Source organism: Sminthopsis crassicaudata, chromosome 4, assembly GCF_048593235.1.
Source record: "Sminthopsis crassicaudata isolate SCR6 chromosome 4, ASM4859323v1, whole genome shotgun sequence".
Lineage (NCBI taxonomy): Eukaryota > Metazoa > Chordata > Mammalia > Dasyuromorphia > Dasyuridae > Sminthopsis > Sminthopsis crassicaudata.
The window spans coordinates 72,964,646-72,980,135 of NC_133620.1; the positions used below are offsets into that span (position 1 = coordinate 72,964,646).

Genomic DNA, 15,490 nt, shown 5'->3' on the forward strand with positions numbered 1-15,490 from the left:
CCTCTCTCTCGGGAAGTGGAATAGCAAATTGATCAGTTTCTTCAACCTAATCTCATGTGACATGGCTTTAAGACCCTTTCTCTAACAGGCTCTTTTTTACATTATCTAGTTTATCAATGTAGTATCTATACTGTAGCTTCTATAACTGAACAGAATATCCTTGATATGGTCTGACTAAGTCATCTGTGACTTTGGATTTGTTGCAATTTGTCAGTGAAAAATCTGTGATATTTTACGTGATCACTGGAAGTGGCCCCATAATGAAGCACAAGATGCAGTCAGGTGATGAGAGGCACGTCTATATAAATGTCAAACATTTATCACAATTACCATGGAAAGACTAGGCAGCCAAGCAAACCTGGCACAGGGAAGTATTCATCCTGTAAAGTTTGGAGGGTAGGAGGCCAGTCAGTCATAAAATGATTAGACTTTGTACCTTGGTCACCATACGAACCTTCCATCTTCTTAGCAGACTCAGGGTTTTAAAGAAAAGCACAAGCTGCTTTCTGCTTAATATAAGCGTATCAGTAATTATCAAAGTATTATCAAAATATCATTGATAGATTTAGGAGCCAGTTTCTTAGGTTCATATTTGGTCATGACTTCCCTTGAGATTGTTAACTCCCCCTGGGGTAGCCAGCTGCCACAATAGGTAGAGCACCAGCAGTGAAATCAAGGGGTTCTGAGTTCAAATGCTGCCTCAGACACTTAACTGTGTGACCCCAGACAAGCCATTTAATCCCAATTGTCATTCTCCCCCCCCCCAAAAAAAAAAACAGTTGTTAACTTTATAAGAAGTTAGCCAGGATAATTTTTTTTACTTAATTCAAACTTTCTGGGAAGCTTGGAAGATTTGGAACTAAAGGACCAGGGTTCAAATGTTCAAATACCATCTCTGACACTACTTCTAGGCAAATCCCTTATCCTTTATGAGCCTTGGTTTTCTCATTTGTAAAGCTAGGGGACTGGACTATATGAGTTCAGCATGACACGCCAGTTCTATATCTATGATATTAGGATTATAAGAAAATATCTTTTTTTTTTTGACAGAGAGCAATGCCTGCCTTAAAAGAAATACCCTGGTTGCGAGATTCTGAAGTCTTACTAAACTTAGAGCTTGAGAATATCTTGTCCTGGACTTGGTGCAGTGGATAGGGTCTTGGCACCTGGAATCAGGAACTTAGAACCTGAGTTCCAGACCACCTTCAAACACTCCCCAGCTGTGATCCAGGACAAGACACTTAATCTCTGTTTGCCTTAATGTCTCCAACTGTAAAATGGAGATAATAATGGCATTATCTCATGGATTGGTACAGTTTTTAGCATGCAAGAGGCACTTAATATTAATATTCACTTAATAACAATATGGATTTCTTTTTAGCCAGAGTTACGAGGAAAATTGGAATAATAAATCAGTCTTTTGTTCATTGTGTGCTAACTTTTTTTTTTCTAAATTTCTATCCTTAGGGACAGAATGTTGATGTTTGAAGAACTTTCAGATATCTTCTCAGACCATAATAATCATTTGACCAGCCGGGAATTGCTGATGAAGGTGAGCTACTTATGTATGCTAGGTGTGATGATAGGATTCCTGAACTAAACTCATTAGAGAAACTATTTTCATGCCCTTTAAATCCATTGACATGTGTGTATGTGAGGAGGGGGAAGAGTACTGAACTGATGACATTTAGAGGTCACACACTTGCTTACTATGTAGAATGCAATAGGAAAAATTCAAAGTCTAATTAGGAGCTGTCCTTCCTCAATTTAATGCTTAGATAAACAGATTGTGAAATCTACTACATATATATATATATATTTAGCAAACTCCAATGCATATACTAAATGCTGGCCTTCTGTTGGGGAAGAGACATTAGAATTCTTTCTCAGCAAAGTCTCCCCAGAGGATGACAAGATTCCAGTTCCTCGAGGAATTGAGCAATCTCCCAGTCAGCAACATTTCTTGAACCAGCTGTTCTGTGCTTGAAATTTGTGGAGAATTAGAAGAGAATGGCTTGTGTTTTGCACAGAGGGGAATACTGGAAGGATTTGAGATTTCCTCAACAAGGAACTCACAGCTTGGGAACTCCCTCCACCAGCTTATATCATATACACTTCTCTGATTTAGTAAATGAGTCCTAGGGGAATTAACCAAGCCATATGGAGCATTGCCCAAGGCTATAGTTCAGGAGTATAAAAAGTAGGATTTGAATCTGAGCCTTCTTGATCCCAGGGCCAGCACTTACTCTACTAGCTACTGCATCTGCAATGTCTGGTCTATATTAATGCTAAAGAAATATAGAATGGAGTACAAAACAGCTGAAGAGCTTTTGTGTGACAAGCAGCTTGTATGAGTAAAGGTCAGTTAGAATCAGTCACTGCTGAAGTGGCTCTGACACGAGAGTGGATCCAGCCCAGTAATCTTAGTAGTTTATATCAGAAGGTGCCAGGTTGACACACAGCAGAGCAGTTTTGCAGTGGTTTCTGTGATTGGTCATAGAATCATAGAACTGGAAAGGTGAGAGGGAGCTCACTGGCCATCTAGTTCAACCAGAACCCAAAGAGAGTCCCTGTTGTAGCATTCCTGACAGGCCTTCATCCATTGAAGACCACCAGTCAGAGAAGACCCTCGATTTCCCTTGGCAGCCCACTTTACTTTTGGATCATTCTCATTGTCAGAAAATTTTCCCAATATTGAGCCTTTTTTTTTTTCCTGTAGCTTTCCCTCCTTGGAAGCTCTTGATTTTATCCTCTTAATACCAAACATGATGGCCTCTGACTTTATAACTTCTCTTAGTTCAAGAGGAATCCCTTCACCTGCTCTCTGACAGTCATCCTCCTCCTAGGGAGCCAGTTCATACTGATGTCTGTCTAGATTTGGCCACCTGATTAACGGCGCACAAGACACTGCTTGCTAGATTGAGTTACAACCCTGCCTCATATCCCCCTGGATTTACAGACTTTAAATGCAAATCCATCTGGTTGGAAAGGGATGGCTTAGCAGTGTCAGTGTCAGTAATAATGAAATGAGACTAACTGGAGCCATCGATTCAAATCCCCATAGAGCTGAGTCATCTTTCCAAGGTAGATAAATCCAGTACTGTGCAATTGTCTTCAGGAAGAATTTTGGCAGAAACCCTAGCAGCAAAACTATATCTCGCCATTAACTATTCCACAAACCATTCTTAAACATAGCAGTTTTGCCCCAAAGCTTGTTCAGATTTCTAAAACTCTACTGAAATTTCAAAGAAACTAAAATCAGAGCTTAGAATGGGCTTTCTGTGTGTTACTTTTCCACTTAAAACAAATTCTACAACCATTTATTCAAAACCTAATGTGCTCATTAGGTACCCCAGAGAGGGGAAAGTTCAGATGGAATATAGCCCTTGCCCTTAAGCCTCCAGTGCAGTTAATGGGCTTTGTTGGCTTGTATATGTCTCTCTTTTACTTCCCACACTGGACTCTGAGGCAGCAAGGTGGCTTAGTAGATAGTCTGCTCAGGGCCAGGAAGATCTGGATTCAAGTTCTCTCTGAAAAATACTGGCTGGGAAATCGAGTCATCTCTCAGTATCCAGGCAATTTGATAAGGCTGTAAGTGGTAGCAAAGGTATTGATTAAAAAGAGGTATTTCATCACTGGGTGCTCCTTATACCAATAAAATCATGTTCCAGGATCACTGGACATCACCAGACATGAACACTATATGAGGAACTACATTGTGCCTCCCACTAAAAGGCATCTTGCTTATAGATTTTGAGTAGCACTTAAGTTTTCCTTCATTTATTCATCGATCAATCAATTAACATACCGGCATTTTATTAAGTGCTGTGGCTGACAGTGTGCTAGATGCTGAGCGACATGAAACCATTCCTATCCTCAAGGAACTTACATTTTATAGGACTCCTCCATATGATATGTATGCTTGTAAGTGCACACAAAATAAAATTTGAAATAAAAACAGGGCAATGAGAGAAATACTAACAATTGAGGGGAATAAAGAAAGGCCTCATTTAATAGGTTGTACTCGAAACAAGCTTTGACAGGAGTCAGGGATTACAAGAAGTCAAGATAAAGGAGGACACATGACAGATGGCTGGTATAAATATTGTATCCCAAGTATGAATGAATCCCAGCACTAGAGTGATGCAAATGATTATAGAAAAGATAGATTTGATGTAAAAAACGTTGAGCTTTAAAAAACATTTTTTTTTCATTTATTTTCTCTTCTTCCTCTCTCTCTTAAAAATAAACAAGACCCTTGTACAGGGGTCATCTGTCTGTATAGATATAAACAAAAAATATATCTGCATTGGACATGGCCAAAAATGCACGTTCATCGACTTTCTGTTAGGCATTGGGTAACATGTTCCTCTGGAAATGTAGTTCTTACTGCACTGGCTAGAATTCTAAAGTCTTTCAAAGTTTTCTTTACAATGCTGTGATTTTTGTATAAATTGTTATTCTGGTTGTGCTCACTTTGCTTTATGTCACTTCATAAAGATTTTGTCAGATTTCTATAAAACTGAGATATTTGTAATTTCTTATGGCATAATAATATTCTATTATGCTCATATACTATAATTCCTCAATTGCTGGGGACCCCTCTAGTTTCTTGTTCTTTTTTTTTTTTATATTTTTTTTATTATAGCTTTTTATTTATAAGATACATATGCATGGGTAATTTTTCAGCATTGACAATTGCCAAACCTTTTGTTCTAATTTTTCCCCTCCTTCCCTGCCCCCCAGATGGGAGGTTGACAATACATGTTAAATATGTTAAAGTATAAGTTAAATACAATATATGTATACATGTCCATATAGTTATTTTGCTGTACAAAAAGAATCGAACTTTGAAATAGTGTACCATTAACCTGTGAAGGAAATAAAAAATGCAGGTGGACAAAAATAGAGGGATTGGGAATCCTATATAGTTGTTCATGCTCATTTCCCAGAGTTCTTTTGCTGGGTGTAACTGGTTCAGTTCATTATTGCTCTATTGGAACTGATTTGGTTCATCTCATTGTTGAAAATGGCCACATCCATCAGAACTGATCATCATACAGTATTGTTGTTGAAGTATATAATGATCTCCTGGTCCTGCTCATTTCACTCAGCCATCAGTTCATGTAAGTCTCTCCAGGCCTCTCTGTATTCATCCTGCTGCTCATTTCTTATAGAACAATAATATTCTATAACATTCATATACCACAATTTATTCAGCCATTCTCCAATTGAGGGGGATTAGTTTCTTATTTTTTTGCTACAACAAAAAGAATTGCTTTACAAAAAAAATTATCTATCCTTTGAGAAATATTTCTTTCATCTTCACTCACGAAATGGAAAATTAAAGATCATTCCAACATTTCAGATTTTGAGACTTGGAAGTATGGGAGAATAAGAATAAACAAGAAGGAAGTTAAGGCCTTGGATAGAATTTCATAAAAATTAGGCTCTTTATAATTATTGAAGAGAAATAGAAAGGAGTATACATATTTCTCGTTTCTGTATGGTACCTTAACAAAATATGATAATTTATTAGGACATAAATACCTCACAAAGAAAAAGAGAAATATTGTACACATCTTTTACTGACCACAATGTAACAAAAAGTATATAAAATTAAGAACCACTTGCAAAAATGACATAAAACACCACATGTAATCTTTAAATAATATTAATAAAATCCAGCAGGAAGAGAAAAATTCCATGTATAATGATGACAGAATGTATAAAATACCATCAGTAATATCTGCACAAAACTATATAAATGCAATCACAAAACACTACGGAAATAAAGACCAAAATAATTAGAAAAATATAAATTGCTTAAGGATAAGTTGAGTCAACATAATAAAAATGACAATAATATATCTTGATTGTACAATCTAATTTGCTTTGTCAATGCCACAATTAAAACTCCAAAGGATTACTTTACAAAGCCAGAAAAAAATAATAAGTTCACATGAAGGCAAAAACCCAAAAATAATTTCATAGGAAATTAAGAACTGGGAATGAAGGGGGCCTAGTAGTGCTAGTTCTCAAATGATACTAAAAATCAGTAATTCTCAAAATTATTTGGTTAAAAGATAGATTTATCAAAGGAACAGATTAACTATACAATATACTGAAGCAAATGTGTCTAATAGCCCCAGCTCCTATGACAAGAACTTACTTTTTGATTAAAAAAAAAAACAAAAAACTTCTAGGAAAATAGGATATTAGTGTGGAAGAAATTATATTTCGACCCACATCTTATACCAAGATAAGCTCTGTGAATATATGACCTAAACGTTAAAGGGTCACATCATTAACAAATTAGAGAAATGTGACAGGAAATAATGACTTATCGGATCTATGGATAAAAGAAAAGTTCATGATGAAATAAAAGATAGAATGGATCACAGAAAATAAAATAGGTAATTTTGATTATGGAAAAATTTAAATTTTTGTGCAAACAAATCTACTAAACCTGAAATTTAAAAGGATGTTGGATTTGAAGGTAGAAAATCTGGCTTCAAACACTGAGCCTAGGTAAATGACTTCTTAACTTCTTTTGGCTTGAGTTTCCCTTTTCTAAAGAAATGAGGGAATTATAATAAATTATATCCAAAATCCCTTCCAGCTTTAAATGTATGATTCTATAAAAAAAAAAAAAAGCTGAAAAGTGGAAGTGGACAAAATTATTAAAGAGAGAAAAGGAGGACACTCAAGGGGCAGCCTTAATATTTAAGGAATTAAGAGAGATGAAGATGAAGGATGAATGCATGCCAGTGCAATTAAAGGCCAAGCACTTAAAAAAATAGAAAAAGATCCAGAATTGTACTATTGCTTAAAACTAAGAGATTAGAGTTCCAAGGAATATGGTAGATTTGCTATTTTAGCACCTGAAGCTCCAAGGGAATCAATACTTGACAGAACTAGACAAAAGAACAGAATTCATTGGTCAGAATATTAAGAGAAATAGAGAATAAGTATGAAAGAGATATAAAATTACAAGCCCTCAAATTGTTATAAAGTAGTTATTCTATATCTACATATGTGTGCACATGCCTATATGTACATGTGCATGTCTGTGTGTATGGGTATTATGAAACAACTTAGTCCTGATTAAAAAAATTCCCAGCAAAATAGAAGAATGTAACAAGATCTAAGAATCATAAATGATAAAAATAGCATTTGATAAGCCCAAGAGAGTAGGAATAAGATTCGTTATGAGGAGTAGGATTTGAATTACTAGAGGTACGACTCCAATTTTGACAAGAACTGCTAGAAAAAGTAGAAAGCAGTTTGGTAGAAATTAGGTTTAGACCAACATCTTAGAATGGATATATAATTATAAAGAGCTATTTATAAATTAGAATAGAACCAGAGGGAATACTTTTTATAACTGAGTAGGGGAATAAATCTTAACCAAATAAGGGTAGAGGAGTCATATAAGACAAAAGAGATCATTTCAGTTATTAAAAGTTCAGAAACTTTTGCATGAGTAAAATGAAGTTAAAATTAAAAAAAAAAAACTGTAGAATGGGAAAATATTTGTGTCAAAAACTCTTGATAAAAGTCTTGTATCCAGAATATAAAAGGAATTGAAACAAATATATAACACCAAAAGCTGTGATATTCCTATAAGTAGTCAAAGGACTTGGAACAAACCATTGTAAAAAGAAAAGTGACAAAATATAAATGAACAAATGAAAACATCCTCCACATCACTAAGAGTAGAGAAATGCAACTTAAAAGTTATCCCAAGGTTTTTCTCAACATCTTATAAACTGGCAAAAAGTAACAAAAACAAAAAACTGAAAAACTAGAAATAGTTGTTTTACAGAGGCTATGGAAGAAAGCAATATGTTGTCGGTGTGGCTGTGAATTGGTCCAACTGTTCTGGAAATCAGTTTGGAATTCTGCAGGGGAAAGTAACTGAACTGTCCATACCTTTGGATGATTCTATTAATGGATATGCCCCCTAAGAAAGTAAAAGACACACATACACACACACACATATCTAATATATTTAAAAAAAACTTATAAGCTGTAATCTTTGTTGTAATAAAGAGTTGGAAATAAAATTGTTAATTTATTAGAAGAGGTACTGAAAGAAACCCAAATATTATTATTAATGATTGTTACTAGAATATTGTTGTTCCAGGAAGAAATGACAAATGTGAGGAATTAAGAGGAAATATGGGAAAATTGGTATAATGTTAATGAATAAAATACATAGGACCAAAAGATCAATCTACCTTTAATGATTATAAAAATATAGTAGATAATATTTATGAGATCATTAAAAAGAAACCAAACTTATAAAGTTACAAAGTAATTGGAAAGCCAATGAACATCATAGAAAATACACAATGAAACACAGGATAATGAGGAAAGAAAAGTGCCTACACTGCTAAATACAGTCACTGATTTAATATTGGGAAAATTGGGTCCAGATGATAAGAAATTGTTTGCTTTTTTCTTTTATAAGTGTAATAAAAAGGCAAAAACATCAATAAGACATATCTTTAATTTTTTGAAAACAGGATTGTGTTTAGTCAGCAATATCCAATACTTAAAAAAAAAAAAAAAGCAAGATGAAGAGAAAAGACCTTTAGATTTTATAATTGAGGTGGCCTTCAAGAGGACAGTTTTTATAAAACTGGAAACGGTTGTAGAGGAAATTATATTATACGGAATTAAATAATTTATACTTAAAACCTCATTAAAATGGAAAACTATATAGGGTTTCACTGGGCAATTAAGTTTCATTTCCTTTAAATCTATATTTTTTTCCTAAAATGACTAGGCTTTCAGATATTCTTATTAGGAATTTTATGTACAATAATAAATTTATTCACCACTCCTTAGAAACAGTACAAAAAGAATAGAATCAGAAAAACACTCTCCTAGAAGTTCTGGTTTTCTTTTTAGCCTGAACCTAGAATTTTATTGGTATGGGGGTAAACCTGAATGAAGAAACTTCTTCTACCAAAGTGAAGTAGAAGTAGAAGTCTTGAGAATTTACTACAACTAGATGAATCAGAGGTAAATTTCCCCCCAAAGACCTCTGGTTCAGAAGCTATCTCCAAGTCATTCTTTATGTTATGCTGCCTCCTTCTACATCATTGATTATAATTGAAACAAATATTGGATGTTAATATGTATTAAGTATCTGGAAAGAAATTGGCCCAGGGAAATAAAATTTCTCCTCCCCTTCCCCCCATTCATTCCTACGTGGACAAAGAGTAGAATTACCAGGAAGAGCAACATGACTTGCTAAATGGCCAGTTGGTAGGTATTCTTAAGATGCTGGTTCAGTCTAGAGAATTATCAACTTGAAGTGAGTTAATGCCCAACATGATATAATCAGCCAAGCTGACTCACTAGGGAAGGAAACAATGTTCTTTGGGTAGTATTGTAGGGAGAAAAAATAGTCTTATGCCATGGCAATATTAGAAATTCAGGGAAACACTGACTAAGAATTTAGATCAGGCAGTGGAGATTTTAAAACTTCTGAATTGTGAAATATGCCTCCCCATTCATACAGTTCCTGAGAAACGAGAACTTAACAAGACCCCAAAACCACAACGCTGAAAAACAATTTATAGTCAGTCAGCAAACCTGAGGGTAGTCATTTTGTGTAGATATTATAATAACAAAAGGGAGGGAGGAAGGGAGACTGTTTCTCCTTATGTAACTGATATGTTAGGTTGATTTGTAACAGTGTCCAGACTGAAAGTTTACTTGGGAGGTCGGATTTGGAAGAGGGAAAGAAGGGGAAGGAGGGAGAAAGGGGGGGTTAAAGTGAGAAGATTCTGCATTTGTAGATTAGCTGTATGACGCTGGACTTCCTCAGAAAACTTCCAGTAACTCTGAGTTTCATTTAGCCAAGAAATACCACAGAAAGAGTCCCTTTCCTTCCACAGAATGATGGTACATCCATTCACTGCCAAGATCAAGAAATCACAAAATGTGCAGAAGAAATCAGTCTGCCTCTCCAGGACATGTGTTCATGCCGACTGAGTGAAATTGGAGGTTCAAGAGAAGCCTTTCCATCTTGTGGTGGTGTTTGCCTTACAGAACCTCCTCATATTTTACACAAACATCAGGGGTAGAAACCAATCCATGTTTATCTCACAATGTTTTTTTTTTTTAATTTATTTTTCAGTACTAGTTTATTTTTCTAATTATATGTAAAGATAGTTTTCAACATTCATTTTTTTCCCCACAGTTTCTTCGTAAAAAAATCTTCAATAGTATTTTATTATCCAAATACACGTAAAGGTAGTTTCCAACATTCGTTTTTGTAATGCGTTCCAAATTTTTCTTCCTCCCTCCCTCCTTTATCTCCTTCCTCTCCAAGACAGCAAGTAATCTGATAATAGGTTAAATATGTGCAGTTCTCTTAAACATATTTCCACATTTTTCATGCTGTGCAAGAAAAAAAATAGACCAAAAACAAACAAACAAACAACAACAAAAAAAAAAAAACATGAGAAAGAAGAAAACAAACAAAAAAGTGAAAATACTATGCTTTGATCCACATTTCAGTCTCCATAATCCTCTCTGGATGCAGATGGCATTTTCCACCCCAAGTCTATTGGAATTGCCTTGAATCACCACATTGTTGAGAAGAGCCAAGTCCATCACAGTTGATCAACACATAATCTTGTTGTTACTATGCATAATATTTCACTACAGTTTAAAGAGATCCTCATAGACTTTCCTAATGTCAAGTGTGGCATATAAAAGTGCAACACAAAATCTTTCATATGAAAAGTGATGCCCCATTGTTTCCTGGCTCAGGACATTCCTCAATGTTACCCTTTTGTTTATTCCTTAGGAAGGCACCTCAAAATTTGCAAATTTGGACAGCAATGTGAAAGAAAACCAGAAGAGGACCCAAAGACGGCTTCAGCTGCAGAAGGATATGGTACGGTGCTGCTGCATTTCTGTCTGAGTAGCCAAAGGACCCTCCAGCTGCCCTTAGTGGACATCATGCTATTAGTAACCCTGCTGTCTACTGTTTGTTTAGTACTTTGTATTTGACTGTATATGTGCTATCCGACCCTTTACAAACCTATGAAGCAGTCACTTCAACTGGTATTGCTCTTAGATATAGAATTCTGCAGGGACTGAGAAGTGTGACCTATTAGCCCCAGACAACAGCACTAGAGATAGAGAAATTACGGAAGTGAGCAATTAGTTAGGGGTTCACTATCTGCTCCCCGCTGGTCTTCCTTTCCTTCCTTCTCCCTCCTGACATTTGGAGCCTCCTACCTGGCCCCTTTCTCACGAGGAGCCTTGATAACCCAGGGCTTGCTGTCACTGTAGGATGGATAAAGGTCTCAGCCAGCCCCTTTGCTCATGGTGACCCCAGGCCTGGTTATTCTGGAAGGAAAGTTCATAATATAGAGAGTTGGTCATTGCCCTCTCGACTCCTTCCTTTATTATCTCTCAGAGTAATGTCTAGCTTTTCTTTTGGAATCAGAATACAGATGGATCTCTCCCTCTCATTTTCCCAAATCTTCAAGTCACTGAAGGAGTCAATTAAAGCTCCTTTATTGAAATTGAAAAGTTGTTTCTATTTTTAATTTCATTTTCAGATTTTCTCTTGGCAAAAAAAAGAAGAAGAGGGAGATGGAAGTTTTAGGGAAGATGAGGTTAGAAAGACTGGGAGGGGAGTGGATTAGAGTCTGGACTCTATTTGGCCCAAACATTCTCAATCTGACTTTCCCAGTGGAGGAGGATTCCCTCCCTACTCTCCTCCTTCCTTGGGGAAGCTGGAAGTAAATCAGACTCATCATGCTCTCTAACATAAAACTTGGAAGATATTCAAAATGTTTTGCACATTTCAGGTTATTTAAATGATAAATTAAAAGTAGCTGTTAGAATTCAGATGCATTCTGGTTCTGGATGAAGGTTTGTGCACATCACAGGCAAGGAAGGGCTAATGACAGAATACAGTTGTGACTAAGGGACCAGGAAATTGCCAGAACTGACTTTGCCAGAGGTTGCTGTCGGCTTTATGTTGAGGGATCTGGCAAGGATTTTTTCTTAGATTTTCCTGAGATTTTCCCTTCTGGTTTTAGTCTTATAAGGCCCTCTAGAGGCACTTAGGGTGGAATGCTTTTTCATTTTTCAGTCTTGAAGGATATTACATTGGTTGCCTTTTTAAGAATCCTCCATGATGTACGTTGTGCTTGTAACATGTAAGACCTTTCAGTCATGATATATCTTGGGGCCCAGGCCCAGGCCCATAACCAAAACCGTTCAAAAACAAAGGGATAATCACACTCTGAAAGAAGGTTGAATATTATACAGCTGTCCTGAATTTTCTCTAAATTGAAATAAGACAAACAAACCAAATAAAGGCGTTCAAGCATGAACAGCTTTGCTTTAGTGACTTCAAAGGGCAGATTAGTAGATGAACTAATTTTTCTTTGGGTCTCCCTTAGTTCAAATCAGATTTAATCATAATTTTAGGTAGACATCAATCCAGATCTGGGTAAGGCCCATCAGATTGCTATGTCTGTTAGATGTAGCAGAGAGGAAAAATCACTAGCTGAGAACCTTGCATTGTGGCAGCCAGGGGAAAGAGGGGGAAAAAAAAAAAACATTTCTGTTCTAATTTCTATTCAGGGAGTCATGCAGGGAACTGTGCCCTATCTTGGGACCTTCTTGACTGATTTGACCATGCTGGACACTGCTCTTCAGGACTACATTGAGGTAGGTTTTCTGTGATTTCTGAGGACACATTTTCCTTCTCTGCCATTTTCGTCGTGTATAGAAAAGCCAGAGACTGTCTTGCTTTTGAACTCCTATCCTCAGATGCTAAAACAATCCTTGCTTAGAATGCTCAGTGAATGCTTGTTAATTATGGCCTACCCTTAATCCTGAAGTTATAGCCAACCCTTCTGGTAACTTCCTAGCTGCCTGTCTTGAGTGCCTATTTGGCCTCTTTCCTAAAAACTGGGAAAAAAGTAAAACTCAAGCAGCTCATTTTTGCTACCTGCTAGTAGCACAAATGAAAGTTTAGCTGAGAAAAGAAGTTACAGGATCCCAGAATTAAAAGGGATCTCAGTGGCCACCTTGTCTGTTCCAAAACCAAATTAGAATCTCCTTTACAACACACAAAGCGAGTGGTCAGCTAGCCTTCGGAGATGTAGGTGAAAGGAAATGCATTTCCTCTTGAGGTAGTCTGTTCTGCTTTTGTACAGCTGGGGAAAGTTTTTCTTTATATCAGATCTCAATTTACTTCTTTTTAATTTCCATGAGTTGTTTCTACTTCTGCCCTCTAGGACCAAGCAAAACCAGAATTTTCTAATGTCTTCTGTGTTAGATAACTTGAAATACTTGAAGACAAATATCAGATTATATATTATAAGATCTGAGTCTAAATTTTTTTCCTACCAAATTTTTCTCATGCACACTCACCCCTCACAAATTTTTCCTGAATTAGAGACTGGTGATTTAAAAAAAAATTAGAAAATGGATGGAAAAAATTGCAAAGAAGATATGACCTTTTTGATTCAATAAATAGAGGGAAATAATCAGATTCAAACAAAATAGATATGTTTAATTAACTATATTAAAATAAATCTTCATACAGCATAATCAATATAATTAAAATTTTAAAAAAAGATTTGGAAAATATTTATGATAAATATTAATCTCAGCTATATATATATTCCCCTTCTACATTTTCTCATTTTCAAGCTATTTTAATCAATCCTTATTTAAAATGACTTCTAGGGCCCAGAATGCCCTCCATTACATTTATGAACTTCTCAAGGGCAAAGCCTGGCTTTTGCCTTTCTTTGGACTTAAGCACTTAGCATTATACTTGGCTTATAGCAGGAGTCCGATAAATGCTTATTTTCAGAAGACTCTTATGGTATGGTATGGTAGCTTTCAAACAGAAATTGTTAAGTACAATGGAAATTAAATAAACTTAATTATGCCTCCCTATCTCTAGGGCACTGGATTTGTGGTTTAAAAGATTTAAATTACAATCTGGCCTCAAATATTCAATGTGACTGAGCAAATTGCCTTCACACTGATTATTACCTCATCTCTAAAATGAAGCCCTTGAATGCCGTGGCCTTGGAGGTCCCCTTCAGCTCTCAATCTGTGATTCTGTGATCCCTTGATGTCACAGATAATCAGAGATCTGACTGAGTCTTCCACATATTCCTTTCTTTCCATCATTGTCAAAAGTAACTACAAGTTAGCATAAAACCAGACCTGGGCCTGACATGGGCTTTGTGGCCCAGGTGATTGATGATGTGTATTGTGGAGTTTCTGTCTCTTTGAGATGACATGTTTTCAGGCCCTGCCTTCCTTTACATACACTAGAGAATCTCCCTTCTCCCCCAGTTTTAATGACTTCAATGGAAATATGTGAGAGGGTAAAATTCAACCCCGAGAGAACAGGATTCTTGCTGAGCTGAGGGGATGAGGAAATTGAAACTGATATTTAGCTTTGCCTTTTGGGAGAAAGGTTTTCCTTTTTTTATAGTCATTGAGAATTTAATTCCCTATGTGAGTCCATAGCCAATTGTTGTTACTGCTGGGGTCAGAGGGAAAAATCTAGCAAGAGCCTGTGGAAGGAAGAATTTGTCTAAGCTTTTCTTTCTACCATCCTCTGCAAAGGGCTTCTGGGTCCTGGCCTCTGGCCTCCTTTCTATTCACATGCTAGTCTGCTAGGACCTTCCCCACAGTCCCCTGAATGGTCCTTTGTAAGTTCTGATCTATTTATGTTGTTTCCCCAATAGAATGTATTTTTTGCAAGGGCAAAAATTGTTTTGTTTCTGTCCTTTTGACAATATAATAGGTAGTTGATATATGCTTATTGATTTCTTTATTGGTTGGTTGGGTTCCCCTGCTTTAATTTTCTTCCCACTACTTCTACTCAATCCATCTTCTACTCAGCTGAAAAATGATTTTCCTGAAATCTAAATCTGATGATATCACCCAACCTCCCTTACTCAGTAAACTCCACTGGCTCCAGTTCAAATAAAATATTCTGTTTGGTGTTCAAAGCTCTTTGCAATCCACTCCTTTCCCTCACCTTTGTATTCTTCTTTCTTCTACCTTATATTCCACTGAAACAATCTAATGACACTGGTCTCCTTCCAGTTCCTTAATATAAGTTGTTCTCTCTTAGCTCCCATGCCTGGAATGCTCTCCCTCCCCATCTCAACCTCCAGCTTCCCTGGGTTCCTTCAAGCTCTCACCTTTCACCAGAAACCTTGGTGAATAATTCAGTGTTTTATTTCCAATTTATCTTGTGTATAGTGTGTGTCTATACATAGTTGTTTGCAAGTTATCTCTTATATTAGATTGTGAACTATTTGAGAATTGGAGTTGTCTTTCTTTGTATCCCTAGTATACTTAATAGTATACTTAATGTTTATTGACTGACTGCCTAATAGTCACCCCCGGACATCTCATATTACAGAAGTATAAATACTATGTTTACATACTATCTATATATGCA

At 36.2% G+C, this 15,490-nt stretch overlaps 1 protein-coding gene across 3 annotated transcripts in view; it reads left to right on the forward strand.

Annotated features, from left to right (window-relative positions):
- Positions 1-15,490, forward strand: part of RGL1 (ral guanine nucleotide dissociation stimulator like 1) — a 230,430-nt gene that overhangs the window by 188,550 nt on the left and 26,390 nt on the right. For all 3 annotated transcript variants that reach the window (XM_074308566.1, XM_074308567.1, XM_074308565.1), the window contains 3 exons: positions 1,468-1,552; positions 10,832-10,921; positions 12,631-12,717. In XM_074308566.1, coding sequence (XP_074164667.1) covers positions 1,468-1,552; positions 10,832-10,921; positions 12,631-12,717 — 262 coding nt within the window. The remainder of the gene's footprint in view (positions 1-1,467; positions 1,553-10,831; positions 10,922-12,630; positions 12,718-15,490) is intronic.